This window comes from Aedes aegypti, chromosome 1, assembly GCF_002204515.2.
Source record: "Aedes aegypti strain LVP_AGWG chromosome 1, AaegL5.0 Primary Assembly, whole genome shotgun sequence".
NCBI classification, from domain to species: domain Eukaryota; kingdom Metazoa; phylum Arthropoda; class Insecta; order Diptera; family Culicidae; genus Aedes; species Aedes aegypti.
In genome coordinates, this window is record NC_035107.1 from 223311133 (window position 1) to 223328964 (window position 17832).

The following is a 17832-nucleotide window of genomic DNA, read 5'->3' on the forward strand; positions in this document are numbered from 1 at the left end:
AGTGGTTATCACGCCCAATGGTATGGGTGTCCTAGTGTAGATGTAGTTGTGAACCTTAGAGGAAACAATATGCACTCAGTCTCGAAAAACACCCAGAAACTGGGTGTAAATTTTTCAAATTGGGTAATATTTCCATATGCATTTTGATGAGTCTGGAAAGCGTGTGCAAGTTTCTTTGAGGAAAACAAAAACAAACTATGTATGACGAGCGTATGCTAGTCTACGTGTGTTCAAATGTCACTAAGCTCTATATGCGCATATGGACCTAGACACGGGCAGAGAATATGATTATACTAGAGAAACGCGAAGAGGATTTTGACTTTGTTTATAAACAATACTTGCAATGACTATCAATAATTGAGGTCGTTCAAACAAAATTTTAGTGTGCGTGTCATCCTGTTCGTCGCCATAAGCAACCAAGCATATCAATGACGTCACTTTTGTATCGCTCTTCACTAACACAAATCCATCGTCTCTTTTGCGTAACAGCTCTTTGAGTCTCATTGAATTTGCTCGATTGGAACCACGTTTGACGGTTCAATTGGAACCTTTGGTTTCAGAATCCGCGCTTCTCTATATAAACAAATTCTCTGGACACGGGTTCTCTATTTGACGTTTGAGCCGAATTATGTATGTGACCATGGAAACCAGTGAATTCGGCATCGCTTAAACGTCAAATTAGTGAACTCGTGCATTGGTCCATAGGCTAGTGTCGGTACCGTCGATTAGTGCATCCTATCTCAACCGCTGTCATCATCAACCTGACAACCTGTCACTGATGATAATGTTGAAATAAAACTACGAAACAACCAGGCCCGTACCGTTCCTTCTGTCCACCGCAGGCAACTGACTGATATTGCTACCATGTTGTATTAGCCATAAGATGCATTCAATGTGACGCATATTGTGGCTAAATATAAGTTCAGTATTGTGCATTCAGATTAACTTTAGACCGAAGTTCATAAAAGAAATGAAATATCACCAACAAAAGTTCGGCGTCGGCATTCTACCGAAGTGCTACGCCGACAAAGGCATTCCTTATGCGTCGGCACTAAATTAGAACGCCGACGCCGAACTTCACCGAAGTTTTGACTGCCGATGCCGAACTTCTAATTGTCACTCGAATTGTCAATAGCTTCCTTAAAACCTCACTGCCGAAGTGAATCAAAAGTGCCAAGAATAGGATCCGGCTCCTATCAACATATTTACAATCTTAGGGGCGATCCATTATTTACGCAAATTGTCAAGATTCGGACTTTTCAACTCCCCGTCCCCCCATGGTAAGATTTTTTGTATGAAATTTAAAATAAAATTGTATGGCACGTAAGAAATCTCATCTAACATGCACCCTTCTTTATTTGATTGGCGGTTCTTTCGAGTTTTACCTTCCTTAGCATTTTTGCCAACATGTGTATAGCCGAGAATAACAAAATACCTCCTTCTTTTGATTGCTCATCGTTCTTCCTAGTTCACCATCAAGCCATTGAAGACAATTTAAGCACCTATTTAAACTGCAGCACTTTTCGGGGAAACACGTCATTCGGAGAAAAGGGGCATTCGGGAAACTGGAATTCGGGGAACCGACTTTCGAGAAAACAACATTCGAGGAAACGACATTCGAGGAAACGACATTCGAGGGAACGACATTCGAGGAAACGACATTCTGGGAAAAGTAGCACAATCATTTTCTATAGATATATTTTTTGGGAATGCTTCCAGTCGACGATTTGCCCTTTGAAGGAAGCACCACACTAGACAACGGACTAGCATGAAACGCCCAGTGGCACAGACAAAATACTTTCCTGACGAAAAGTTTTCCGGACTGAAGCGGGAATCGAACCCACACTCCTTGACACTAAATTATTATACTATAATTAAGAACAATAGTTAGTGCTCAATATTGGTTTCTTAACCTACTTAGTTACGAACTACTGGAGGTAAAATTGTTGAACTTAATGCTAAAACTAATATTTAATCGTAAGAATACAACAACATAGGAGCTAATAACTATAACCTACAATGAATTTTGACAGTGAAATAGAAAGGTCTAGAATACTAAGGGCTACTGAAATGTAAGTTCCTCGAATGTTATTAATTTACTTAACCTTAATTGGACTAATATTTCAGTTTTGAAGCATAAATTGAACTACAGGGTCCGTTCGATTTTGGCACGGTTCAGTTTTGGCACGGTTCGATTTTGGCACGGTTCGATTTTGGCAACATACCGTTCGATTTTGGCAACACCGTTTTTTTTTTTTCTTTTAAATCAAAAGTATGTATTATTTTGTTTTAAATGACTTAGGGGCTGTCCGTTAACAACGCAGACCATTTATTTTTGGAAATCTCAAACCTCCCCCCTAGTACACTTTTGTCCATACAAAAAAAAACATTGTATGGGCCGTAGACATCGGCCAACCCCCTCCCCAAAGTGTCTACGTAGTTTATGAACAGCCCCTTATGTTTTAGTATTTAAAGCGCTGTCTATAAACCATGTGGTCTCATTGTTAAAAATCTCAACCCTCTCCCCCTTCCTTATGATCTTCTGCCTGTAATGTAGTTTTTTTTAATTTGTATGAATTATTGTCTTTGGTCTGAACCCAGAACATCCTTCCGCGCCCCCTCAAAATAAACCACGTGGTTTATGATGGGTTCACCATTAACGTCGTAGTCATATTATTTTCCATGGATGCGGAGGAGGAGGGGGGGTTTGGGTCTTTGGTCGATGTCGACGGTGCATACAAATAAAAAAATGTATTAAAAAATGTTTTGAAAACTTCTACCCTTCCCCTCCCCCCTTTTTGGTCAAGTTGTTTATGGGCATCCCCCAATTGGTCAAAAATTTAATCGTTTGCAACATAGGAGTATAAATTAAAAAAAAATGCGAACAAAAAAAAACCGTTCGATTTTGACACGGTTCGATTTTGGCAACACGAAATTCACAAGCTTGTTGCCAAAATCGAACGGACCCTGTACAGAAATCGGTGTTACGCCGTTCGTTTCCTGTCCTAATAGTAGACATTTGATGCCTTACTGTTATTATAATGCCAGAATAGCCGTGTGCTATTATAATGCAAAGATAAAACCACGCGTCTCTGCATAACTAATGTTCATATTATGTGTGAAACGTCAGTTGTTTTCACTCGATTTTCGAAGCGAATTTTGTGCTTTCGCGTACGCGGCCAAGCAGCTGGTACACGAGGTAAATAAATTAATGAATAAAAATAAAAAAAAAAGGAAAAATTAAATGAAATTATTAAATGATTGAAACTTGTTATATTGTGCTGAAAATTTCTCATTTCCGCTTCAAAACCTATGACATCAATGGTGTTGGATTGTTGAATCTTGCTCATTTGTTCCTTTGGTAACAGAAGGTAAATATTGTCGAGGAGGGAAGAGACCATTTTAAGTCTTCACTTTTCTCCGTCATAAAATCTGGTATTGTGGTAGTCAGGCTTGACAGAAACTCCTCTGCGATACAAAGATGAAGCGATTTTGCCGTGTTTCTGAGTAAAAAAAACTGTAAGTAAAAACTGAACTCAAAATTTGCAATACAGATCCTCAAACGATTCGAGTGATAGTGTGAAAAAATGTGAAGACTTTTTCTGGTACTCGCTTTCTCTTGTTGCGATGCTCACCTTCACTCACGCTTCAAAAGAACTCTTGAGTGTTCCGCCCGAACAAGACAATCCTCGCTCATTTTTCGTTGCCACTCGGCTTAGCATATTTTCGCTCGCTCGCATAAAGGCAAAGGCAGCACGCTGCTTTAGAGCATGATCATCATTGACACACACGAGCCATAATATTCATGTTTGATACGATATACCAAGTTCAATTATTTTGAAAGATATTATTATAAAATTTTATAACAGTGTTGACCTCTCTAAAAGTTCCATTATAAATAACACCCAAGAAAAGCAATTTATAAATGCGTTAGTTTCACACTTTTGGTAGCGGTTTAGTTGAATTTAACAACTCTTCTCGAAGATCTTTTTTTTTCAGTTTTCAACATCTGGAAAGAATGCTATTGTACAATAATTATTCAAATACTTGCTAAGATATGTCAAACTATGTTTTGACCCATTTGACTCGTTCAAACTTAAAAACGCTTATAAGTTTTAGAAACTATTGTCTTCGTTTTTTGATAATGTGTTTGTAGATTTCATTTGTTTTACACATTAAACTTCTTGCTCTACTTATCATCAGTAACATTTGTTGGAAATTTTCTATTTTTTTAACTTTAAAACATCTTAATGATTCGCTAATGATCACCAAAGGAGTATTTAAAATATGTTCGCAACATATTAAAATATTTGAACCCTATCAATCGATAAATAATTTGCACTCCTAAGTACTCATGCATCTCAAGTTTACTCATGTCAATCTTCGTTACATTAAGAAAAATCATTGGAGTGTTCTGTTCATAGTCGTCATTCGATACTACATAAGTTATTTGGATTTTTTAAATATATCACATCGATGTCGGCGAATGAGTTCTTCACAATTCAAGGAAAAGGTTCAACGTAGTAAATTAATTTATTTAAAAACAATAAGAATTTGTAAGTATAATTTGAAACAAAAGAGATCAATATATTTTTATATGATTCATTAAACATTTTAGCAATCCACTAATTATCTGTTCAGTAATTTTGTGAATTTTTGATCAGTTATCACATCGATTCCTACAAAGGTCTCATCAAGAATTAGCCATAAATTCTAATGGAAATAAATCAAACATTTCACCAAGAATATTTCCAGGAATCCCTCATTAATCTCAATGATGTTCAAACTTACTCCAAAAATCAGCAAGAAATCTGTAAAAGTTCGCTCCAATGTTTAGACATTGGATATTTTATGTTTCTTATTGGTATTATACCAGGAAGGTAGCTTCAGAATCATTATCAAAGTTTTATTTTGAATCCTCTGTAGAGCTTTCTTCTTGGTATTACAATGACTAGTCCATATTAGTACAGCATACAACATACAATTTATTTGAATTTCGAGCGCACTATCAATATCAAGTTTTGCTTGCAAATAAATATTACCTTCAAAATAACTTTCAATGCATGTTTTATATGTATTCCACTCAGCTCTTATGTAATTGAAAGTAGATCTAATAGGATTGAAAATCGCTTTATTGGATATTTGAAATGTAACAGGGGCATGATCAGAATCAAAATCAGCATGACTAACCAGTTGACTGCAATGGTGACTAGAGTCGTTTAAGATCAAATCAATCATAGAAGGGTTTCTAGAAAAGGGAAAACAAGTAGGGTATCGAATTAGAAATATCATGAAGAGCACTTAATAATCCGAAGTCAAAAATATCAAAATTTTTGAGAGTCAGATTCCGATCCGATCAACTGTTTGGCAAAGAAACGCCCAATACTAGAAGTGTGTTGCTTCCAGTCACACACAGTCAGTCAGTCTGTCGAGAAAAAAAAACAGTCAGATAGAAAGGACGAACTGCAAATTCAACCAAGAGGGTCTCTCCAGTGAGCCATAAATGAGTTTGTTCCTTCCGCTCCCTCTCTCACTCTTAATCTCTCTCTTGCACTCTCACCATGATATGGTTGGTGGGTGGAAGCGTTTTGGTCATGTGTCGCACTCGATTAGCAGCATGGGTTGTGGAGTTTCCCACACACAGCTTCCCACTCCACATGGTGTGCTTGGAAGCTCGACAATGAACAGAGCAATTTTACTGTAGATATGTTGTATACTGGGTCTTCAGTTTTCATGGTTCATACTGGCGCTTTTTTACCTTCAAATCATTTCTAGAATTTAGTTAAGCTTTGCAAAAAAACTAATGTAAGGTACACCGGGGCAAATTGAAGCGGTAGGAGTAAGATGAAATGGCAAGTTAACTGAGTAAAATTTTATAATGATAAAAAAATAGCTGCAGAAACATTTAGTTAACAATCTAAACAAATATTTTGAGAAGACAAACTTGCAAATACAGTAATGACCCGATTTTGTCAACCCCCGATTTTGTCTGCCCCTGATTTTATCTACCCCCGATTTCAGCACCCTTTTGACCAGATTTTATCAGCCTTAAATTTATATTTATTTTAATTAGACTAAACACATCTATAGTGGCAATATTGGGTGCATAAAGTCAATTATTACCTTGGCCACGTCTATACAATCACCTAAAGATTGAATTTTTGAAATTTGAAACTCTTAATAATCATCCAAGAAACTTATCAATGTTACCTTGGATTACGGTACATAGAAAATGGAAGTAAAAAATGATGTTTATGTTAATAAAATCATAAAACTAAGTCCTTAAGTTAAAATAAAACATGAAACCAGTCAAAAAATTGTATCCCGATTTTAGCTCTTTCCCCATTTCGTCAACCCTAAATGCAGCATGGGGCTGACAAAATCGGGACATTACTGTATTAATTTATATCATGTTCAAAACGATGCATTTCATCTTCGCCCGTTTCAACTTGACCGTGTGTACCTTATTCGAAAATATGACGAAAATTTCTTTTGAAAATAATGCAAATTTCATTGTAAATCGTAAAATAACCATTACACATCGTAAATAATAACATTTTTTTCGTGTCAATTCATGTGTATCTAGTAAATTTGTATTAGAAATGTCAGTATTTTGTGCACGGGTCGTCAAAGTTATATAAAATACTGGTTTTATTGATGTTTACATGAAATCCAAACTACGCTTTATGAATCTTCTCAGAGATCTAATGCATTGAGCATGCAGAAAAGAACTTAAACCTACGATAGAGCATGAGAGTACAAAGCTGGAGGCGATATACGTGCATGTGCATTGAGGTTGCAAAATGTACGTATATTGCTTCCACTTTTGTACTCTTATATACTATCTTACACACTTAGAAAATATCACCGTTTCCGGAAATTTTTTTATCGAAATATAAACCGCTGAGCGCTCGGTAATGCTTTCGGTAAAGTTAAGGATTACCGAACAATCTGTAATTGCAATCGACTCGCAGCTGTCAAAAAATTACAATATGCTCGTGAATTATAATCGAACGAATTGTAAAATAAACTACCGAACGCATTGTTCGTAACAGCAGGCGCTCGGAATAGAAAAGGATGATCAAAACAAAGAAAAAACCATATTGATAGCAAATATTCATCGATTTATTTCGCGTTTTTGTTTTGAAACCGTTTGAAGATGAACTGCTCATATGTTTCATGAAGATGGAAGATGAAACCACCAGCGGCATCAGTGATGCCGCATCACCAACAACTCGAACGCGCGCTTCAAATCTTGGGCTACAATCCTGGCTCATTTGCAGCTGTTGACCCCTTTTGCACAAAACCGCCACCGATTCCATCATGGGTGGTTATCCTCGTTTATGTGACGATTCTATCCGGAAGCGTAATTGGGCAGTTGGATACTACAACGAATAGTAGTTTACGGAACAAGTTGCAGAATGATGATTTTTACAGCACGAGTCGTAAATTTATCCTACGAGGCTTGCCGAGTAGGATAATTATGACGAGTGCTGTAAAAATCGATTTCTGCAACGAGTTACGTACAACATTTTTTGCAATTTCGTAGAAGACCACTTGAAGGTATTAGAAATTATACCGGAATGCATTCACCATGATTTTACAATTTCTGAAAAATTGTTGTGTTATGATTCATTACGCAACTCAAAACAGTTGCGTAATGAGAAAGCGTTGCGTAATAGATCATTACAACACTGGTTTCAGTTGCGTAATGACTATTCCCGCACTGCATACTTCAGTGCAGGAAAGTAGGCCGTTTCATGACAGACTGGCGTGATGAAAAACAGCCTATTACGATGAGAAATTGCAAAAAATATTTTATTAAACTTTCAAAAATAGATAATAAATCTTCGAGCTGTTTAGTAGAATACCTATAAGTAGATGAAAAAACCGAATTTAGTACTATACCATTTAATTCCACTAGAGTTTGTATCCTTTGACAGATACGCGTATTTCGACCTCAACTGTAAGGCCGTCTTCAGTGTCGTGTACTAGACTCGAGAAAAACACTTAACACTTAAAACACTTAACTACCAATTCTTTGGAAAATTAAGCTATATGAACCCCTCTACCGGCAGCTTTATATTTTACCGCAATAAAAATATTCAAACCTCGATAACTGTTTTGTATCTCAATGAGAGATATCGACATAGATTCTTGAACTAGAAGAGTTTTTTGAGGACTTGTGAAAAAAGCTATATTAAGCTAAAACATGAAGCTGCCGGTAGAGGGGTTAATAGATCAGCAAAAGAGCTAAGTAAGATTTTCACCAGAAATGTTGAATTCTAAATTAGACCGAAGTAACCGTTATTCACTCACTCAAATACGATTAAACCTCGTTTCTTCAGACCGATTAAACAAAAGCTTTGAGAGTGCGGAAAAACTTTATTGGGCCATTACTCGTACTTTAATGCATTTCATAAATCAAACTCATCCAAGAAGTCCACCAAGTCCTCCAAGAAGCGACGGAATGGATCCGACTTGAGACTTGGCTTGTGCGGCCACGTTGGAAACGGTGGCCAGAGCGGTGTTCAACTGGTTGACCAGAGTCGCAGGGACAGAGCTTCCAGCAGCAACGACTTGGCCGACGATGGAGTTCAGGTTGTTCAGGGCGTTGGACAGCTGCGTCGTCAAAGTGCTAAGCTGAGTAGACGGTCCCGAAGTGAGAGTTGAGCTGACAATGCTTTTCAGTGTGGATTCAATGGATTCAGCGGCAGTTTGGACATTGGTCAGAGCTGCTTGCAGGGCAGCATTTCCGGAGGCTACAGCATTGGCCAGGGCGGTGTTGACCAGAGTAACCAAATTGGCCACGGTTGTGAGGGCGCCCTTCACTGTGTTCAACACGGTGGAAAGGATATCGGTGAGGCCTCCGAGCAGCGAGGGTTCGGGGTAAGCGACGATGACCTAGAAGAGGTGGTATTTAGGGGTGACTCAGTGGTGAATGTGAATTAGGTACTTACGCCAACAAAGCACAGGCTCAGGCCAATGATCAACAGGGACTTCATTTTGGAGGATGAGTTGGATATTGCAAGGATCGCCAAACAACTGGAACTGTCGAACGTTGATATCGATCGATGTATTTATACTCAAATTGAAACGATGACTAAGCGTAAAATTCCATTATGAATTTGGCAAGTTACTTAATGTAGACAATGGGCACCATTGATCTAGAATGCGTTGGATATTTATCAACAAATTTTATTGTTGATTAAACTCATAGAGGACTTTGGAAGCACATCTGGAAGATTCGGTGCAAGACAGCGCACTGTTATGTCATGGAAATTTTCCAAATATTGATCATATGACGAATTAATTTGCAACATAGAAAGTTTGGCAATTGAATTAATGTTTGCACACACGAAATGTATAATTCTGATCAAAAATTCGTTTTTTATATTGTATAACGTAACAGATCAGCAAGGGTTGAACAGATTTTCAAAATCATTTGACATATCTGTTGTGTATTGTTTCAAGCACGTCTGCTTCTTTTTTCTAGTATTACATCTCAAGTAGCAAATATCATGGTTCTCAAATAAGAACTTCTCTTTTTCGGATGTTAACTAATAGATCTTGTTTTAAGATATCGATTGATTATGTCCAAGTATTCTTTACGTCAAACCAATGCGTCATTTGGACAAAGTTTATAATGTTTCCATTACGTAACGGTGCACAGAATCGTACCGAATCTTCCAGATGTGTTTCTTAAGACTCCTGTTGGTTTAACAACTAAGCGACAAGAGGTTGATTGTTTGATGAATATCAAACGCATTCTAACACAAAGCTGTCTACTGTCTATGTCAGACAATTTTGCCACTTTTGTGACGGAATATTTTTCTTAGTCATCGAATTTTATAGTATAAATACATGGTTCGATATCACGAATTGGCAGTTCCAGTTGTTTGGCGAACCTTGCAATATCCAACTCATCCTCAAAATGAAGTCCCTGTTCATCATTGGCCTGAGCCTGTGCATTGTAGGCGTAAGTATCTAATCCACATTCACCACTGAGTCACCCCTAAATACCACCATTCATAGGTCATCGTCGCTTACCCTGAACCCTCGCTGCTCGGAGGCCTCACCGATATCCTGTCAACCGTGTTGAACACAGTGAAGACCGCCCTCACGACCGTGGCCAATTTGGTTACCCTGGTTAATACCGCCCTGGCCAATGCTGTCGCCTCCGGAAATGCTGCCCTGCAAGCAGCTCTGACCAACGTCCAAACTGCCGCTCAATCCATCGAATCCACACTGAAAAGCATTGTCAGCTCCACTCTCACTTCGGGACCGTCTACTCAGCTTAGCACTCTGACGACGCAGCTGTCCAACGCCCTGAACAACCTGAACTCTGTCGTCAGCCAAGTCGTTGCTGCCGGAAGCTCTGTCCCAGCCACTTTGGTCAACCAGCTGAACACCGCCCTGGCCACCGTATCCAATGTGGCCGCACAAGCCAAGTCTCAAGTTGGATCCGTTCCGTCTCTTCTCGGTGGACTTGGTGGACTTCTGGGATGAGTTTGAAAATTATGACATGTATTGAAGTACGAGTAATGGTCAAATAAAAATTGTTTCTCGCAATTGCCATATTAGGTTCTTTATTGAACTTTATTCTATTGTACTATTTATAGCTACGAATACAGCTATTCAACAACACCATAGTGATGGTAACGAATGTCAATGAACGATGACTGTCAACATCTTAGGACATAAATTATCGTTCTTGCCATGTAGAATGGGATAATGATTAATTTGCAAAGAGAGTTCTTAGTTAGAAAACAAGTTAAATCCGAAGAAATTTTAAACCTGAAAAAGTACGTAAGTAAGGTAACAGTGTCTTACGTGCAATGTCCATTTTCAATCATTTTCATAGATTTATGAATTGCTGATTTCGAATCCGTTCTTAGACTTTTCTGCAACACGTATAGTTTTTAAGAAAATGGGAATTTGGTCATCAAATTGCATAATTTCATATAAGTTCAAATCTCTTGTTTCACAAAAAATGATTGTATCTGCTTATCAAAATCAACGCTTAGAATATGTTCTATTGATTTCCATAAGATCGTTAATAACGTTATACCTAATAAATTATTGAAGGAAGTCTTGTTTTTGAAATCAAATTCGTTTTTTAATAAAAATTCAAATGTTTGTTTTATTATAGATTTAAGAGCTTCAAAACCATTGCATGATTGTATTGAATATAAATTGCATGTTGCTACATGTTACACACCAATTAAGGCCTGTACTCGAAAAAAATGCACCAGACAAAAGTGTTCGCCAAAAATTTATTTTTAATCGGATTTTCTTGAAACTTTCAGGGAACGAACTAATCCATATGGATTATGTTTCGGCATAGTTACTTTATTCAATGTTCTTTCCTTCGCACCTTCCTCTTAAGACCCCTCATACATTTTGTGCAATGATGGAGCCAACCTTTTTGGTCACTTCCATCCATGCTGTATTCAATTCCAGCTCGATTTTAAACACCATGGACGATTTTCCAACTTTGGCCTTTATATAGCCCGAAATCTTACCACCGGACGAGTTTCTGGTGAATTTAAGGGGTTGGCGGTTTTTGACACAAAAACAACGTTATTGTCTCTATACAAATCCTACGTCGATCGCGCGTCCGTGAGACCGCAGGAAGCGCATCAGACGCTTCTGGAGGCACTCGATGCGGTAAATTTCGCTGTTTTTGGTACCCGTTGTAATGTAGGGTTTACTCAGTTTACCGCATTGGAATATGGCCTGCCAGAGCAAGTATTTTTTTTTGCGAACTTGTCCATTTTTTTCTTCCTTATGTCTTCTGGAACATAACATCAAACCGCGATTTGGCAACGTAGAACTCAAGCCCCGTTATCTGCTTTGCGTGTGCCTTGATATAGGTTTCGTCACCCATAACCAAACCACACATTTCGGTTTCGTTAACAACTCTCGATACAGCTTCCTTGCGCGCTTTTCATCAAAATTTACCCACGGACAAAACAGTTACACAAGGATAAAAATGGTGCATGTTTTTCGAATACAGGCCTTATGCATATACATACAGTCTTCAAGATTTACAACAACGAAAATATCATTTTGTTATTTTCTGATTTCTTTATAAAGGCCTCTCTATACCTGACATTGTATTGTCAATATAATATTTTATATAAATGGGGTGTTGAAGAACGAAAAAAAAACAGCTTAAATTTGAGTAACTTTTTGTCTTTAATCGAACAGAAAACAGTATTACCATTCTCATGGCGCCTATCAAAAGCCGATAACAATAATAACAATCGCATGATAGATTATCTCATGAAAATGTGTCTTTTTTGCGGAAATACAAAACGGGGTGTTAAGGTATTCTAGCTATAAAAATGAAATAATATTTTGTGAAAAACATAAAATTTATGTTCTTGGCCAATAAATTTTATGTTTTCCAATATATAGGACAGTTTTGGATAGGTTTTCTTAAATCCAAAGCTGATGAAACTTCAATAACATTTTAATTGAAATTGCTTCAAAAGTAAACCGTTTATTTCAATTATGTACATTGAAATGATTTTTGTAATGATGTGCAATAGGATAATAACCTGCAGTTTTCTAGAAGCTATAGTGTAACTACCTTCATATGTGATAGGAATTTAAACGAGATTTTAGCTTGAATAGGGGAAATGGCCAAATTGCCTTGTGAAGGAAGCACAATACTAAACCATGGCCTTGCATGCAACGCTCAGTGTCACGGTCGAAGAAACTCTCAACAACTAAAAATTCCAGTATGAAACAGGAATCGAACACACACTCCATAGCACAATGCGCTTTAAATCTGACAACGCTGAAGAAATGTTCACGAAGCATAGGAAAAATGAGCTCCCTGGAAAGTATTTAAAATAATTATTTTAGGTACCGTAAATTCTGGTGAAATTGATCAGTAGGGTGAATTTGATCATCGTCTCACTAGATTTTATTTCTTCCTTATGGAGCACAAATATCAATTTAACTTGCAGTGAATGAGCATTGATTGTCGTAACTATTGTCGAATTGTGTGTTGTGAAGTTTTTTGTGTTAACGAATGTTAATTACTATGAAAATAACGCAAAATTTCAAAATCATGTACGGTGCAGTATTGACAAACATCCATAAACTCCTAGTTATAAACAAGGATTCGAACATGGTAGAAACCTGAAAGTTTGAGAGGATGATTAAGATATATCCCCAAACCTGATTTCATCACCAAAACTCGTAACAATTTGCTCATTTGGTTGAAATAATTGAATTTCTGATAGATATCAGGGAATTCCTTAGGAAATTGCATACATTTAGGCGTTTTCCGCGTAATTCTTGAAATTTAACTGTTCAATATTTATATGAATATTGTATTGTTAAGAATTTAACAAGCATATTCGGATTCAGGGAGCTCGAATTTATTAAGAAGAATTGTTTTGGAAACTAACAATAATCGCATTGACAAGTGATCAATTTCACCCCGAAATGAGATCCCCCGATTTTTTATTTTAGAGATATTTGTTAGCACTAAAATGACATTTGTTAGAAAATTTCGGTACGTGAGCCGATGAGGCTCACCTTTGTACTTGTTTTTTCTGCATTTATTTGTTCGGCATTGTCAACATTATAGAAAACAGACGAGATAAACGGTGAAAAGTGATCAATGTCACCCGAAATTACGGTACTACTTAAAAAGATCAATAGCTCCAAAACCATTCCCAAATAAGATAATCATTCCTATATTCAAACATTTGAATTTATTATAATTCACAACAAAAATGAATTAGTCAGATTTTTCTACAAGTTTTTTTCATATCCCGATTTTTTTTTTTGCGTTTCTACTTAATGGAACAAGCCGAAACTGTATTGAAATATATAACGGCATAGACCAGGTGAGTGTAGTTACTTAAAAGAAGTAGAAGGGTAATCCCTTAACACCCTACTTATTTCAAAAACAGACTTTTTCTATTAAAATGGTCAGAAATCAAAACCATGATTGTGTTTTCAAAAGCTTTTGTTTGCATTAAGACCAATATCAAATTGAACTTTGAGGTTATGGCTTTCAGTCTTAAATAAAACTTAAAAACGGATTTTCGCTTATATCCGACGTTTCGGACACATGTATTGTGCCTAATACCTTGAAAAAGCCACAATACATGTGTCCGAAACGTCGGAAGTAAGAGAAAATCCGTTTTTGAGTTTTATTTAAGACTGAAAGCCATAGCCTCAAACTTCAACATAACAGTCGCACCTCCAAGAAAAATCAAATTTACTTATTTGCAAAGTGACTCACATATTTTTTTAACATTGTTTTCTAGTTTTGTAATAGTAGTTTACGGAACAAGTTGCAGAATGATGATTTTTACAGCACGAGTCGTAAAAATCGAGATCTGCAACGAGTTACGTACAACATTTTTTGCAATTTCGTAGAAGACCGCTTGAGGGTATCAGAAATTTTTATCGGAATGCATTCACCATCATTTTATAATTTCTGCAAAATTGTTGCGTAATGAGAATGCGTTGCGTAATGAATCATTACAACACTGGTATCAGTTCCGTAATTACTATTCCCGCACTGCATACTTCAGGTCAGGTAAGTAGGCCGTTTCATGACAGATTGGCGTGATGAAAAACCGCCTATTACGATGAGAAATTGCAAAAATAAATGTTTCGAGCCCAAGAAATTCAATCAAAAATAATTTGAAATGTTTGACACTACAATGAGCAATTCTCGCTGAAACCAGGCCGCCATCGGCACCCATCGTTAGAATTCCAATTTTATGTCTCTGATCGCTAGCTTTCGATAAAACTTAAGGGTGGTCCTTTTTGTTTTCTCAAATTGCTGGACCCCTCGTACGCCAGCTAGCTAAACAGTTTGCAAAAAAAGCCCATTTTTTGATAAATCTTGGGTATTTCTTCACGTGATATGTCTCATATTTCCCTTGGAACACATACCAAACTTAATGGCATCGTATAGAGAAAGGATATAGCTTTCATTTGAAGTTAAAAAAAATCCGGCGGCCATTTTGAATTTGGCCACCATCTTGAATTTTGTTAAAAAAATCGTTTTTTCACCATTAGCGCACCGCTCGTTTTGAATTCTGAGATCACCATCAGAAAGCTGAGGAAAAATTGCGTAAGATAGGCTACAGAAACTAGGTGTGCAATGGTATTTACCCTATGAAATGAACGATTTTCTAAAACATGTTCCACGATTTTGACGTATATGGCGAGTGCAATCAATGCAAACATCATTTTTTGTACAACAAAGATACAAGTTTTCAAAAGTTAGTGTATTTTTCGAGTCAGATGAAGAATAGGAGTATTATTTTGAGTGAAAAAATCTGGCGGCCATCTTGGATTTTGACGCCATCTTGTTTTTAAGTAGTAGAATGAGTTTTCACCTTGATAACACTCAACATGTTGAATTTTAATGCCACCGTTACACTTACTATTCTTCTTGTTCTTCTTTTTCCTGACGTTACGTCCCTACTGGAATAGAGCCAGCCCCTAAGCTTCAAAAATAAATTAACAAGTAGAATTTTTTAACGCATATTTGCCACCTGAATGATTGTTCTGCATATCTGCGAGTTGAAAAATAGCATTAATTCTTTCATTTATTTGGTCTAAAACCATTGATAGAAATGAACAATCTGTTGAACAGCTAAAATAAGATAAGAAATAAAGAATCTGTTTGTTTTTTAACGGAGATCTTTAATTAATTAAACATGAAGAGCGCTGAGATGGTAAAAAATCATTCTACTGCTAAAAACTGAGATGGCGTCGAAATCCAAGATGGCCACCAGATTTTCCAAACTCAAAATGATTCACCTGAGTTTCGGCATTACGTCCACATTAGAACAAAGCCTGCTTCTCACCTTTCAATTTCGCTATTTTTCACATGCATGTTGGGTGTTAGTAAAAACAATACTTTATGATTCAGAAAATCAAGGATTTTTTTTGCTTAAAAATTTAAGATTTCCATTCTAAATTAATGCACTTTTGGAAATGTTTTACGTTAAAACTACAGATATTACCACAAAACTTACTAATGTCCCAACGCACAATTTATAAACTTCATTCGATGACAAAAAAGCATATGGTAAAAAAATTTTTTTTTATTTCAATCAATGTTTTTGGACGGTTTTTATTCATTAAATTTATTCATTCATAATAACTGAATTCAAAGATATGTCGAAGAAATATTCTGTTATTAAAAATCGTATTATAAAAGAAAATTCCTATTTAATACCCTGTATTTATAACTAATAAAGCTGAGTATCACGCTCGGTTCCACTAGGGACGTAACGTCAGGAAAATGAAGAATAATAAGAAGAAGAGTATACGTAACCTTGTTTTTATTGGTAACCTCTAAATTCGACATGCTGAGTGCTATCAAGGTGAAAAATTCATTCTACTAGTCAAAATCAAGATGGCGTCAAAATCCAAGATGGCCGCCAGATTTTATCACTCAAAATAATACTCCTATTCTTCATCTGACTCGAAAAATACACCAACTATTGAAAACTTGTATCTTTGTTGTACAAAAAATGATGTTTGCATTGATTGCACTCGCCATATACGTCAAAATCGTGGAACATGTTTTAGAAAATCGTTCATTTCATAGGGTAAATACCATTGCACACCTAGTTTCTGTAGCCTATCTTACGCAATTTTTCCTCAGCTTTCTGATGGTGATCTCAGAATTCAAAACGAGCGGTGCGCTAATGGTGAAAAAACGATTTTTCTAACAAAATTCAAGATGGCGGTCAAATTCAAAATGGCCGCCGGATTTTTTTTAACTTCAAATGAAAGCTATATCCTTTCTCTATACGATGCCATTAAGTTTGGTATGTGTTCCAAGGGAAATATGAGACATATCACGTGAAGAAATACCCAAGATTTATCAAAAAATGGGCTTTTTTGCAAACTGTTTAGCTAGCTGGCGTACGAGGGGTCCACCAATTTGAGAAAACAAAAAGGACCACCCTTAAGTTTTATCGAAATCTAGCGATCAGTGACATAAAATTGGAATTCTAACGATGGGTGCCGATGGCGGCCTGGTTTCAGCGAGAATTGCTCAATACCTTATAATGATAGACATCAACTATAAAACAATGCAGCTCGCAATCCTCCGAACAAATCAAGCATTTCAGGTGACTGATATATCAAGTTCCGGATTTTCTGTAACTTGTTAAACTTGACATAGAAGTTCGATCCCTTATTACCCCATGTGTCTTTAACACCCTATTTTACGGTACCCGAAAGACAAATACCCGAATATAACACTTCCACGAATGCGGCATTTAGAAGAGGGTGAGAGAGGGTGCAGAATCGTGATGATCCATTTTTTTTTCAGATTATTTAAAATAAAATTGACATAAGGAGTGGTGATTAAGAATGGCCTTTGTGTGACGTAACTGGTTAGTAGACCTGTTCATATTTAAAAAAAATGTCTGCAAATCTACCAGTCAAGCAGTATTCGGAATTCTCATGCCAAAAACAATGTCTGGTCAAATTTTCAGCTCATTTGATAGATTTCAGTATGCTTCAAGTAGAAAATGTGTTTTTGGACTTATTTCAAGGTTTGAAAAATCATAACTAGCATGTGGAAAATCAAAACCACTTGCTATTACCACTATTTGAAAGCTAATTCTTTTCTGTTAAAGTTTGTTGAACACGCTAATAAGATTAAATTGAGTTTTAACATTGTTTGATCCAAATTTGTTCTCCACAGTACCCAGAAATTGCAGTTTTCTCAATATACATGGTATATAAAACACCCATTTGCATTATTTTTTCAGGCCCCAGTGAACGGGAATCAAACATAATACATTTGTGAATTTATTGACC

The 17832-nt window shown here is 36.6% G+C and overlaps 3 protein-coding genes across 6 annotated transcripts in view; 2 read left to right on the forward strand and 1 right to left on the reverse strand.

The window, feature by feature from the left end:
• Positions 1–17832, forward strand: part of LOC5574617 (rho GTPase-activating protein 100F) — a 294042-nt gene that overhangs the window by 121884 nt on the left and 154326 nt on the right. The gene's annotated exons all lie outside the window — the stretch shown is intronic.
• LOC5574611 overlaps positions 8366–17832 on the reverse strand; it is a 33450-nt gene continuing 23983 nt past the window's right edge. The window contains exons 1-2 of one of the 2 annotated variants that reach the window (XM_001653849.2): positions 8961–9077; positions 8366–8904 (exon numbers count right to left, since the gene is read on the reverse strand). In XM_001653849.2, coding sequence (XP_001653899.2) covers positions 8431–8904; positions 8961–9005 — 519 coding nt within the window. In that variant the 5' untranslated portion in view covers positions 9006–9077 and the 3' untranslated portion in view covers positions 8366–8430. Of the gene's footprint in view, positions 8905–8960; positions 9078–17832 lie in introns of those variants that run through there. The other variant, XM_021857666.1, reaches the window with a different exon arrangement.
• Positions 9881–10576, forward strand: LOC23687990. The gene is made up of 2 exons (XM_011495199.2): positions 9881–9979; positions 10036–10576. The coding sequence occupies exons 1-2, from the start codon at positions 9935–9937 to the stop codon at positions 10507–10509; spliced, it is 519 nt and encodes a 172-aa protein (XP_011493501.2). The 5' UTR covers positions 9881–9934; the 3' UTR covers positions 10510–10576.